Source organism: Piliocolobus tephrosceles, chromosome 19 (assembly GCF_002776525.5).
Source record: "Piliocolobus tephrosceles isolate RC106 chromosome 19, ASM277652v3, whole genome shotgun sequence".
Taxonomy (NCBI): domain Eukaryota; kingdom Metazoa; phylum Chordata; class Mammalia; order Primates; family Cercopithecidae; genus Piliocolobus; species Piliocolobus tephrosceles.
The window spans coordinates 11,826,494-11,838,564 of record NC_045452.1 but is presented as its reverse complement, the minus strand read 5'-3'; the positions used below and the strand labels follow the sequence as shown (position 1 = coordinate 11,838,564).

Here is a 12,071-nt window from a genome sequence, read left to right as displayed (position 1 = left end):
CAGTGAGCTGAGATCCGGCCACTGCACTCCAGCCCCGGGCGACAGAGTGAGACTCCGTCTCAAAAAAAAAAAAAAAGAAAAAGAATCGCAAAGAAAATTTAAAATGCACTTGACTTCTAAAGTGCAAGAGAGGAAAATGTGAAAACTTGCATTGAGACCTATTGTCGTTACTCTGGTGACAGGGAAACCATTATATATATGTATTTTTTTTTTTTTTTTTTTTTTGAGATGGTGTCTAGCACTGTCACCCAGGCTGGAGTACAGTGGCATGATCTGAGCTCACTGCAGTCTCTGCCTCCTGGGTTCAAGCGATTATCCTGCCTCAACCTCCCGAGTAGCTGGGATTACACGTGCCTGCCACCATGCCTGGCTAATTTTTGTAGTCTGAGTAGAGACAGGGTTTCTCCATGTTGGCCGGGATGGTCTTCTGACCTCAAGTGATTCACCCACCTTGGCCTCCAAAAGTGCTGGGATTACAGGCATGAGCCACCACACTCAATCCCATTATATATATATTTAAAACAATTTTTGTTTTTACTGATGCATAATAGATGTCCATAGTTTCAAGGTACATAGTTTCAGGATTATTTAATACATATATAATTTGTAAAGATCAAATCAGTGTACTTTGAATATCCATCACCTTAAATTTGTCTTTTCTTTTTTCCTTTTGTTTTGTTTTTTGAGACATGGCCTCTGTCACCCAGGCTGGAGTGCAGTGGCACCCTCACAGCTCACTGTAGTTTCAACCTCCTGGACTTAAGTGATTCTCCTGCCTCAGCCTTCCAAGTAGCTGGGACTACAGGTATGTGCCACGATACCCAGCTAAATATTTATTATTTTTGTGGGGTAACATCTTGAGCTGGCAATTTTAAAAATTTTTTGTAAAGATGGGATCTCACTGTGTTGCCCAGGCTGGTCTCAAACTCCTGGGTTCAAGTAGTCCTCTCTGAAACGCTTGGCCTCTCAAAGTGCTGGGCTTATAGGTGAGAACCACCACACCCAGCCTGTCTTTTTTTTATGCTAAGAAACATTTGAGGCCGGGCACAATGGCTCACATCTGTAATCCCAGCACTTTGGGAGGCCGAGGCGGATCACCTGAAGTCAGGAGTTCAAGCCTGGCCAACATGGTGAAACCCCATCTCTACAAAAATACAAAAATTAGCCGGGCATGATGGCGGGTACCTGTAATCCCAGATACTTGGGAGGATGAGACAGGAGAACTGCTTGAACCCAGAGGTGGAGGCTGCAGTGAGCCGAGATCGCGCCATTGCCCTCCTGCCTGGGTGACAGGGTGAGACTCTGTCTTACAAAAAAAAAAAAGAGAGAAACATTCTATTTATTTTCTTTTAGCTATTTTGAAATGTACAATATATCAGTATAAACTAATCACCCTACTGATCTATTGAACACTAGGACTGCTATTACGTTTTCATGCAGAGAATCCCAGTCCTGCCCCTTCCTGGCCTCAGGGAAGTCACTGAGGCCCAGTTATAAGATGGGGACATTGTCTCCAAGCAGGCTAGGTTGTTGTGAAGGCGTTAAAGGGATCATGAGTAAGGTGCTTGGTCCAATGCAAGGCACCAGTAAAAGTTCTCAACCAATATTAACTATTATTATTATTAATAATATTATTAGCAGTAACCACAGCGAAGCCCACCCTTGTCTTGTGTGGGTGCCTGGCTCCCGTTCTTCCCCAGTTCCCCTGCGGCCCACACAGAATGCTTCTGGTCCATCTTCTGCCACCTGTGGACATCTGAGGTGGTGATCTGAACATTCTGTGACCCTTGACTCAGAAAGTGGAGAAGCAAGACACTGCCCTGGTCCCTCCTGTGTCTTGTCACCCTCCAGCAGGGCTGGGGTGTGAGTTGGCAGCTTGTTTCAGATCCAGTATTCTGCTGGGAGTCAGGAAGCTATGCGGATGCTCAGCTCCAGCTCCTCTCCACCTGCCAGCAGGGGCCCCTTGTCCTTGGTGAATTTCTCAGTAGCAGGAAGTACCTCCTCGCACTAACACCTCCCTGAAGCAGGGGCTGCTTGGGCAGCATTTAGGCCATGGCCCCTTCTGCCTCCAGCAAGTCCAGGCCTGGCTGAAAAATTGTTCTCCCAAACCTCACCTCCCCACCAACCTCCCTCATCTCAGAAAACGACACCCCACTGAGTGCACCTGGCTTGGCCCTAGCCTAGGCATTTCCTGAGTTCCCTCTTTCCTCTACCCCCATGTCCCAGGACCCAGTGCTGCTGATCCTACATCCAGACCACACTGGAAACCCAGCATTTCTCTCCATCGACACTGCTTCTACCCTATCAACTCCTGAGACACTGCCAGAGCTTCCCTGAGGGATCAGCCACTTCCCTTCTGCCCTGTACCACCTGGTCCCTCTTGGTTGTACATGGCAACCAGAGTGATTGTTTAATAAGGCAACCTACCCCTGCTTGGAGCCTCTTCCTCTCTTTCTACAGCACCAAGACTGGAATGCTTCCTGGGGCTCCTGCCCTGTGTGGCCTGCCCCAGCTTCAGTGTCTCCCCACTCAGAATGCACCCCTCCCCAAACTTCTTCTAGATAAGACACCTCCCTCAGGCCCCCCCGCCAAACGTCCTCTCCTCAGGAAAACTCCCCAGGGCCCCAGGTCGATGCTCACACATTCTCAGAGCATCCTGTTCTTTTTCTTCCCAGCACACACCACCGCCAGAATGGAATCATTATTTGCGAAGTTATTTGTGGTTGGCAGCCTGTCTCCCTGTGAGCGTGTGGTATGACCTGGTCACCTGGGCTGAGAGGACTAAGGGCCAGCCTGTGCCCACAGGTGCTGGGAAGCTCAGAGGCACTCAGGGGAAGGGTGTTGGACTCTTCAACCTCCCAGAGGACGGGGCCCTCTCCTTACCTCTGTGCAGGTGCCTGCCCGTGGAGCTGGACTGACTGACTGTCTAGTTCTCAGATGAGCCTGTGGGCTCCAGGGCTCTGGGTCAGAGGCTCATCCAGGTGCCCGGCTTCCTGTCTCCAGTGCAGGGTTGGCCCTGAGTAGCTCTTCAGACCCTAGGAAGGGATGACAGTGACAGTGAGTGAAAGCACAGTCAGGCAGGGCTTCCTGGGAGCAGGGTGGAAGGCTATCTAGGAAGGAGATGGGGTTCCAGGCTGGAGGAAGGAGGTGAGAGAAGGGGCAGGTGGGCTGCCTGCCTCCAGCCTGAGCAGAGGGCACTCTTCAGTAGTGCTGGTTTGACTGAAGAACTACTGTGTGCCACTTCCCTGAATCTGCCTCACTTCTACAGAGGAGGAAACTGAGGCTCTGAAAAGTTAGGGAGCTTGCCCGAGGTCTCTCAGGGAGTTGAGATTCTGAGTCCACCATCTCTGCTCTGTCCTCAGGTCATGCTACTTCTAGAGCAGCAGTGTTTAAAAGAAATATAATACAAGCCACACATGGGATTTTAGGTTTTTCTACTAGCCACTGACGGGGTACAGGAAATGCTACCCCAAGATATGGCACCTTAGAAATGCAAAAAACTGCAGAAGCAGGAAGGCCACTCTCATCGTCCCCTCATCCTTCTTCTCTGAAGCAGGCCGCCAGGAAGGTCAGTCTGTGACCTCTCCCCTCCTTCTCCCCGAAGACCCTCCTGTGAGAGGTGCCCTGCCCGATACCCAGATGGGGAGGAATGTCACACAGGAACACCAAGAAGAATCTGAGCAAACAGGCCTTGCTAAATCCACGCCCTCCCTCATTTATTACTATTAGATCATACATTTTCTTTTTTTTTTTTTTGAGATGGAGTCTTGCTCTGTCACCTAGGCTGGAGTGCAGTGGCGCAATCTCAGCTCACCACAACCTCCGCCTCTTGGGTTCAAGCAATTCTTCTGTCTCAGCCTCCTGAATAACTGGGACTACAGGTGCACACCACTATGCCTGGCTAATTTTTGTACTATTATTATTATTTTGACACAGAGTCTCGCTCTGTCGGCCAGGCTGGAGTGCAGTGGCATGATCTCAGCTCACTGCAACCTCTGCCTCCTGGGCTCAAGCAGTTCTCCTGCCTCAGCCTTCCAAGTAGCTGAGATTACAGGGGTGTGCCACCACACCTGGCTAAATTTTGTATTTCTAGTAGAGATGGGGTTTCAACATGTTGGCCAGGTTGGTCTTGAACTTCCGACCTCGTAATCCACCCACCTTGGCTTCCTAAAGTGCTGGGATTAGGCATGAGCCACCGTGCCCAGCCTTTTATTATTTTTTTATTTTTAATTTTATTATTTTTTTGAAACAGAGTCTCGCTCTGTTGCCCAGGCTGGAGTGCAGTGGCGTGATCTTGGCTCACCACAACCTCCACCTCCTGGGTTCAAGTGATTCTCCTGCCTCAGCCTCCTGAGTAGCTGGGACTACAGGCACGTGCCACCACAGCTGGCGAATTTTTGTATTTTTAGTAGAAATGGGGTTTCACTACGTTGGCCAGGCTAGTCTCAAACTCCTGACCTCGTGATCCGCCTGCCTCGGCCTCCCAAAATGCTGGGATTATAGGTGTGAGCCACCGCACCCGGCCACTTTTTGTATTTTTAGTAGAGATGGTGTTTCACCATATTGGTCAGGCTGGTCTCCAACTCCTGACCTCAGGTGATCCACCCTCCTTGGCCTCCCAAAGTGCTGTGTTTACAGGTGTGAGCTACCGTGCCCCTCCAGATCACACCTTTTGGTCCACCAATCATAATTCTGCACACTGTCCATAAAAACACAGATCTCCTTGTTTCTTTGGGTTTTCATTTCTGAAGGTTTCCATGTCAGGGAAAACTTTTATAAAATACATTTGTATGCTTTTCTCTTGTTAATTTGTTTTTAAAATTTTATTTCATTTATTTATTTTTTAGAGACAGGGTCTCACTCTGTCGCTCAAGTTGGAGTACAGTGGTGCTATCATAGCTCACTGTAACCTCGAACTCCTGGGCTCAAGTGATCCTCCCACCTCAGCCTCCTGAGTAGGTAGGACTACAGGTGACAGAGACTTGCTATGTTGCCCAGGCTGGTCCTGGCCTCTTGGCCTCAAGTGATGCTCTGGCCTTGTCCTCTCAAAATGCTGGGATTATAGGCGTGAGCCACTTTAATCTGTCTTTTATTAAATTTGCAATGAGTGAGGAAAAGATACTACTTTTTCTCCCCTACACATTAAAAAGAGTAAAAAAAAAAAAGTCAATTAATTTTAATAGCATATTTTATTTCACCCAATATACCCAAAACGTTACCATTTCAACATACCAATATAAAATGATTAAGGAGATTTTTTACATTTTTATGGTATTAAGTCTCAAAATCTAATGCCTGTTTGACAACACATGGCCATTTGAACCAGAAACCATTTCAAATGTTCAAAAGCCGTATTGGCTGGTAGGTACTGTACTGGATGGCGCAGAGGGTCGGATGCTGTGTGTGCATTCAGTAAATGAGGACTGAGTATCTGTTCCATGTCAGGCACTGCGGCAAGACCAGGAACACAGCAGGGCACAAGGAGCCCTGTCCTCCAGGAACTGCCAACGATATCTGAGGGTCTCTGCAAGGGGTAAGCTTGTGTGTGCCAGTTTCACCCACGGGATATCACCCAAGTGATACGTGTCTCCCCCTTGACATTCACAATACACATGCCCACATCCCACACTCCTGTTGTCTTGGCAACTGCCCCTCATGAACTACTGCTGCCCAAGAGATTTTATGTCTCCAAGGAGGGAGGCAGAAACAAAGGCAAAATAACACATGGAAGTATTCTGGGTTTCCTTCCTGAAAAGAGCATGAAGGAAATAAAGCAATCAAGAAGCCCCAACCTGGGAGGAAGTGTATTCAGGTGGCAAAGCACCTGGAATTCATAAGCGTGCTTGCGAAGGCACCAGGAAACACTGATCTGTTCACCTTCAAATAACTACAGCTGCCCTATGGGGCAATTTTGGATATCAACTCCCACTAGATCCTGGTTCAGATAAACAGCAGCAAATGCCCAAGTTTCAGGAAAATCCAAGATGACCTTATGTTGCTTCTTCTGAAAATTGTGGTCATGCAGATACAAGCATGGTTTAAGAAGTACTTACATGCGGCCGGGTGTGGTGGCTCATGCCTGTAATCCCAGCACTCTGGGAGGCCGAGAGGGGTGGATCATGAGGTCAGGAGATCGAGACCATCCTGGCTAACACAGTGAAACCCCATCTCTACTAAAAAATACAAAAAATTAGCCGGGCGTAGTGGCAGGTGCCTGTAGTCCCAGCTACTCGGGAGGCTGAGGCAGGAGAATGGCGTGAACCCAGGAGGCGGAGCTTGCAGTGAGCCGAGATTGTGCCACTGCACTCCAGCACTCCAGCCTGGGCGACAGAGCAAGACTCCGTTTCAAAAAAAAAAAAAAAAAAAGTACTTACGTGCATATCAACTGAAAAAGCACTTGACATGAGCTCTCTCTGTAATTCCTCGGTCTTGAGTGGAACCCTCAGTCTGAGGCTGCCAGCCCTGCACTGTACCCAGGAACACACAGGTGACTGCACTAATTGAGCCCTTAGGAAGGAGCAGCAGCTATCTCTGCCTCTCCTCAATTTCCTGGGGCTCAAGGCAGACTTTTGACTCCCAGAGAAGAGCAGGAGCCTTTCCTACACTTCCGTTCAACATTCCAGCGCCTTCTCGGAGAACTAGTACCCTAACCTATTGGTAAAAATGATGCCTACTTCCCAGCCACGGTGACTGCTGAGATTCAAAGTCACCACCATGAAAACATGGGAAACTCTAAAACCAGCTATGTGGCAGATGTCAGTCTCAAACATGAGATTGTTAATTGCCTGGATCCCTGGGGACGTTGAAGGGACTGAGGACAAAAGAATAACTAACTGCACTAGTAGAGGAATAAGACTGGCTTGAGCTTGCATTCCCACTCTACCACCTCCAAACTTCACTGTCCTCATTTGTAAATAGGGTGCTATAAGGAATAAATAATGTAATACATGAAGTGTTGGGCCCAGGATCCGTCTCACAGTAAATGACCAATACATCCTAGCTATCATTATTCTACATTAATAACAACCATGACACACAGCTACGATGTGTGCGGGGGAGAGGGAAGACTTGAGAGAGCAACCTTTCCTATCACTCCCTCATTTCACAGGTGAGGAAACTGAAGTCCAGGCACAGGTTCCCAGCCAGCTCTGGGCTTTCCAGAGTTGAGGAGGGGAGGAAGGAGAGAGGGGGTGAATCTCAGGAGAGGGAGAGAAAGCCGGCAGGATTCGAGGTAGGCCTCTGGGGAGTGAGCTGCATAGCTTGCAGGGGCGCACCTGTGAGAGTGAGGGGTGAAGCCTAAAGCAGCAGCCCTGCGTGATGGCTCATGCGTGTAATCCCAGCACTTTGGGAGGCCAGGTGGGAGGACTGGTGGACTCCAGGAGTTTGAGACCAGCCTGGACAACATAGGGAGACGTCCTCTCACGTCCCTACAAAAAAAATTTTAAAACTGGCCGGGCGCGGTGGCTCACACCTGTGACCCTAACACTTTGGGAAGCCGAGGCGGGAGGATCATTTGAGGTCAGGAATTCGAGACCGACCTGGCCAACATGGTGAAACCCCGTCTCTACAAAACACACACACACAAATAGCCGGATGTGGTGGGCGCCTGTAGTCCCAGCCACTCGGGAGGCTGAGGCAGGACAATTGCTTGAACTCAGCGATTGAACTTGGGAGGCGGAGGTTCCAGTGAGCCAAGGTCGCGCCACTGCACTCCAGCCTGGGTGACAGAACAAGACCTTGTCTCAGAAAAAAACAAAAAAGAAAGAAAAAGCAGCAGCCTTGATTTGAGAGGGAGGCCCCAGTGGGGCTTGAGATCGGGACTACGGAAGGCAGGGGGTGGAGGCAAGAAAAGGCAGGCCTATGGGAAAAGGGAATTAAGGGCGTAGGATTTGGAAGAGCGGCTTGGAGGATGTGGGCCTGAAATGAAAGGGGGCACTAAGGGACTATGGAAGCGGGGCTCTGAGGCGGCGAGCCTGAGGGCACAGGGGCTCTCCGAAATGAGAGGCCAATGGGAGGGAGCTGGGCTCTTGGAAGGCGGTGTCGAAGGGAGCGAGGCACTGGCCTGTGGAATAAAGGAGGCGCGAGCTGAGTGCGGCGGGGGTCCGGCGGGTGACGTAGAACATCTCACCTGTCTTCGGCGTCTCGGTTTCAGCCTCCGCATCTGATCGGCTCCGGGAACTGCCCCCGGCGCGCCTGCGGCTCCCGGGATCCCCGGAAACCTCTAGCCAGGCGATCAAGCCGCTGCCTTGACAACGGCGACGTACGCCGCGGTGCCCGAGGGGAGGAGCAGGAAGCGCGCCACGGCGAGGGGGCGGTCCCGGAAGTGCGTCCGTCTTACCTTCGCGGCCACAACTCGCTCGGCCGCCGCCATTTTGCGAGCTCGTCGTACTGTTCGAGAGGGGAGGCTGTCTTGAGGCGGCACCCCTCACCGACACCGAGGCGGACTGGCAGCCCTCAGCGTAGCAGTCATGCCGGCCGGACCCGTGCAGGCGGTGCCCCCGCCGCCACCCGTGGCCACCGAGCCCAAACAGGTACCTCTCACCCGCCCCTCAACCTGCAGCCGGAGTGTGGGCCTGGGCGCTCCTTACTTGAGCGGGAATAATTGGCCGCTATGAAGGGCTTGGAGGGACTGCAAGTCCCAGGAGGCTGCGCGCTTCCCGCGCTATGGTGGTGGTTCTGGTAAAGAAACCAGCCGCCCTGAATGGGGTTCTCAAAGTGGTCCGCGGAGCAGCTGCGTCGGCACGAGCCGGGAGCTTAGAAATGTGGAGTCTCCGCCCTAGAGCTTTTAAATAGGGATCTTACATTTGAACAAAATCATAAGGTGATTGATTTGTAAGTGTGAGAGGCGCTGATCCAGCCCATCCTGTGATCTGTGGCAGTTGGGGCCACCGGCCCCAGTCTTTCCCCGGTAATGCCCAGTTTTCCAGCCTGGGCGGTACATCTTTGGATGTGAATTCTCAGCATCTATTTCGGTGTCTGCCCCAAGCCAGACACCGTACTACGCTCCCACGTTACCGGAATGAATGGTGCACGGGGAGCTCACAGGCTAACGAGAAGACAGATGTACGAGAATGCTCACCAAATGTTTATTGTTCCGATGGCCGTCAATGATACTGTGTCAGCCCGCCCTTAATAAACCTCTCGAATCTCAAATGTGTATAAACCATTGTAGTACGGTGTGATATGCCCTGTGGTAGAAGTTTCAGGTACAAATCTAACCAACATTGCTTGCTGGAGTAGAAGGGATATTAAGGTAGGGAAGCCCACGGGAGTGAGAGGTAGATTTCTTTTAGAAGAAGGAATAGGAGTTTGCCAGGTAGGTGACTAGGGAAGGGAAATAACATCGTTTATTCATCCAGCAAATATTTATTGAGCATATATGCTGATCATTGCTTTGGGTTCGGAATAAGGGCGACATGACTGAAGAAGCCATGCCTTTTCCACAGATATTTAAGTACCTGTGTGTCCCTGGCATTTTCCCAGGCATTGGGAGAAAATAAGGTAATGGCCAGATAATATGCACAAAGACACTGAGGTAAGAATCAAACGGTGTCTCTGATCAAGAGTAAATGAACAAGTGTTGAAGCATAGACTTAGGAGCGTGGTGGCAGGAGAGGCGATTCTTACTTAGGATTTGAACTTTTCCTTGTAGACAGTGGGAAGAAAAGGGAGGGTTTTAAGCCAAATAGTGACATTTGTGTTTCAGAAATTCAGGTAGGCAGGCATGTGGAGAGTCACTAGGAGGAGGGGAGGCCAGTCACGCTATTCCAAGGGGCTGAAGGCCTGGCCTAGATTAGGGTAGGGGGTGGGCAGGCACCAGAGTGGTGCGTTAGAATTCTGGTTCTGCCAGTTGGACATTAAGCTCTCCATCTTTCAGTTTTGTCATCTGTAATGTGGAGATATTAAGAGTACTTGGCCGGCCCAGTGGCTCACGCCTGTAATTCCAGCACTTTGGGAGGCCGAGGCAGACAGATCACTTGAGGTCAGGAGTTTGAGACCAGCCTGGCCAACATGGCAAAACCCTGTCTCTACTAAAAGTAAAAAATTAGCCAGGTGTGGTGGTGCATGTTTGTAATCCCCACTATTCGGGAGAGAATTGCTTGAACCTGGGAAGCGGAGGTTGCAGTGAGCCAAGATCATGCCACTGCACTCCAGCCTGGGTGACAGCAAGAGACAGTCTCAAAAAAAAAAAAGAGTAGTTAATATATTTAAAGTGCTTGGGAAAAATACCTGGAATCTACTCAGTGCTTGATAAAAGTTTTTTTTTTTTTAAGAGACCGGGTGTTCTGTCACCCAGGCTGGAATGCAGTGGTGCAGTCATAGCTTACTGAAGCCTTGAATTCCTGGGCTCAAGCAATCCTCCTACCTCAGCCTCCTGACTCACCGGGATTATAGGTGCAAGCCATTGTGCCCAACTTGATAAATGTTATTATCGGCCGGGCACGGTGGCTCAAGCCTGTAATCCCAGCACTTTGGGAGGCCGAGGTGGGCGGATCACGAGGTCAGGAGATTGAGACCATCCTGGCTACCACGGTGAAACCCCGTCTCTACTAAAAATACAAAAAACTAGCCGGGCGAGGTGGCGGGCGCCTGTAGTCCCAGCTACACGGGAGGCTGAGGCAGGAGAATGGCGTAAACCCAGGAGGCGGAGCTTGCAGTGAGCCGAGATCACGCCACTGAACTCCAGCCTGGGTGACAGAGCAAGACTCCGTCTCAAAAAAAAATAAAAAATAATTTAAAAAAATGTTATTATCATTGAGTGTGGAAGCTGAGGAAGAGAGAGGAGCCCCAACTTTGTGGCGTAGATGACTGAGTAGCTATTCCTGAGGAAAGAGGTTAGAGATGAAAGTGCCCAGTAGTTAGCTGGACCCGAAGCTGTTCAGTACACAAGAGTGTTCTGGGACATCAATTTGGGCCAGATTGTATAGAGGCAGGAGGGGAAGTGGAGGACACTGTCAAAACTGAGAAGAGAACCAAGAACAGAATTGGGCGGCGGGAGCGGGGATCTCCAACTTCACAGAGCAGGAGGTGAAATAGGCCAGGAAGGAAACTTGGATGGAATGGTGAGCAAGATGGGAAGACAGGTAAGAATGGGGTCTAGGAGTTGAGAGTTTTCGTGGAGGAGTGGTCATCATTCATGACCAGATAATGGCTGCGGGCAGTGGTTTTTGACTTTGTCGAGAGCACTTAAAATGAATGGGGACCAAATGGGAGGCAGGGAAGTGGGATCAGCAAACTGAAGAGAACTCAGGATGTTTAGCTGCCAGAGGATGGGGTGGGAGAAGGCAGCGGCAGAAAGGAACATGGAGGCAGAGGAGAAACTTCATTTTTCTAAGATAAGAGACTTGACTCTATGTTTACTAAAGGGAAGAAGCTGCTGGAGAAAAAACATTGGTACTTATGGCATAGTTAATGCTGAGCATTCCAGTGGGAATTTCACAAAACACTTGAGCATCGAATGTTGGTTGACAGTGGAGTAGAGGCAAAGAGAGAGGGCATTCGGGGCAGAAGAATTTGTCCGCAAATAGTTTCCCATTTCTTTGTTCAGCAATCATTAAAAATTACAGGCCAAGCCCATCGCTGGGTGCGTGGAGTCCAGACATGGCCTGGATTCTGGAACATGGTTTCTCAGAATGTAGTCGGAGTTCCTGCATCTGAATCACCTGGGCATTTGGTAAAAATGCAGATTCCTGGTGTCACTGAGACAGTCCAACTAGAGAGGAGCCAGGGAAGCTGCTGTTTTCCCTGGGTCCCCAGGAGCAGCCCCCGCAGGTGCAGTGAACTTAAGAGAACTGCTTTTCTGAAGCAGAGGGTTCTAACCTGAGCGAAGTCTGTGAGTGAAAGTCTACTCTGAATGATATCCTAGAGGAGTGTGATAGTGGAGAACCTGCTCTGAACCAGGAACTTTAAAACCTTATTTCTTTTCCTGTTTTCACAGCCCACAGAAGAAGAAGCATCTTCAAAGGAGGATTCTGCACCTTCTAAGCCGGTTGTGGGGATTATTTACCCTCCTCCAGAGGTCAGAAATATTGTTGACAAGACTGCCAGCTTTGTGGCCAGGTAACAGAGCT

General features: G+C 50.0%; 2 protein-coding genes across 2 annotated transcripts in view; one reads left to right on the top strand and one right to left on the bottom strand.

Annotated features, from left to right (window-relative positions):
- CCDC157 (coiled-coil domain containing 157) overlaps nt 1-8,360 on the bottom strand; it is a 20,334-nt gene extending 11,974 nt beyond the window's left edge. The window contains exons 1-2 of the mRNA XM_023190696.3: nt 8,129-8,360; nt 2,884-3,035 (exon numbers count right to left, since the gene is read on the bottom strand). The gene's annotated coding sequence lies outside the window, so the exon portion shown is untranslated. The remainder of the gene's footprint in view (nt 1-2,883; nt 3,036-8,128) is intronic.
- The window catches only part of SF3A1 (splicing factor 3a subunit 1), a 23,202-nt gene continuing 19,449 nt past the window's right edge, over nt 8,319-12,071 (top strand). The window contains exons 1-2 of the mRNA XM_023190695.2: nt 8,319-8,531; nt 11,939-12,060. Coding sequence (XP_023046463.1) covers nt 8,469-8,531; nt 11,939-12,060 — 185 coding nt within the window. The 5' untranslated portion in view covers nt 8,319-8,468. The remainder of the gene's footprint in view (nt 8,532-11,938; nt 12,061-12,071) is intronic.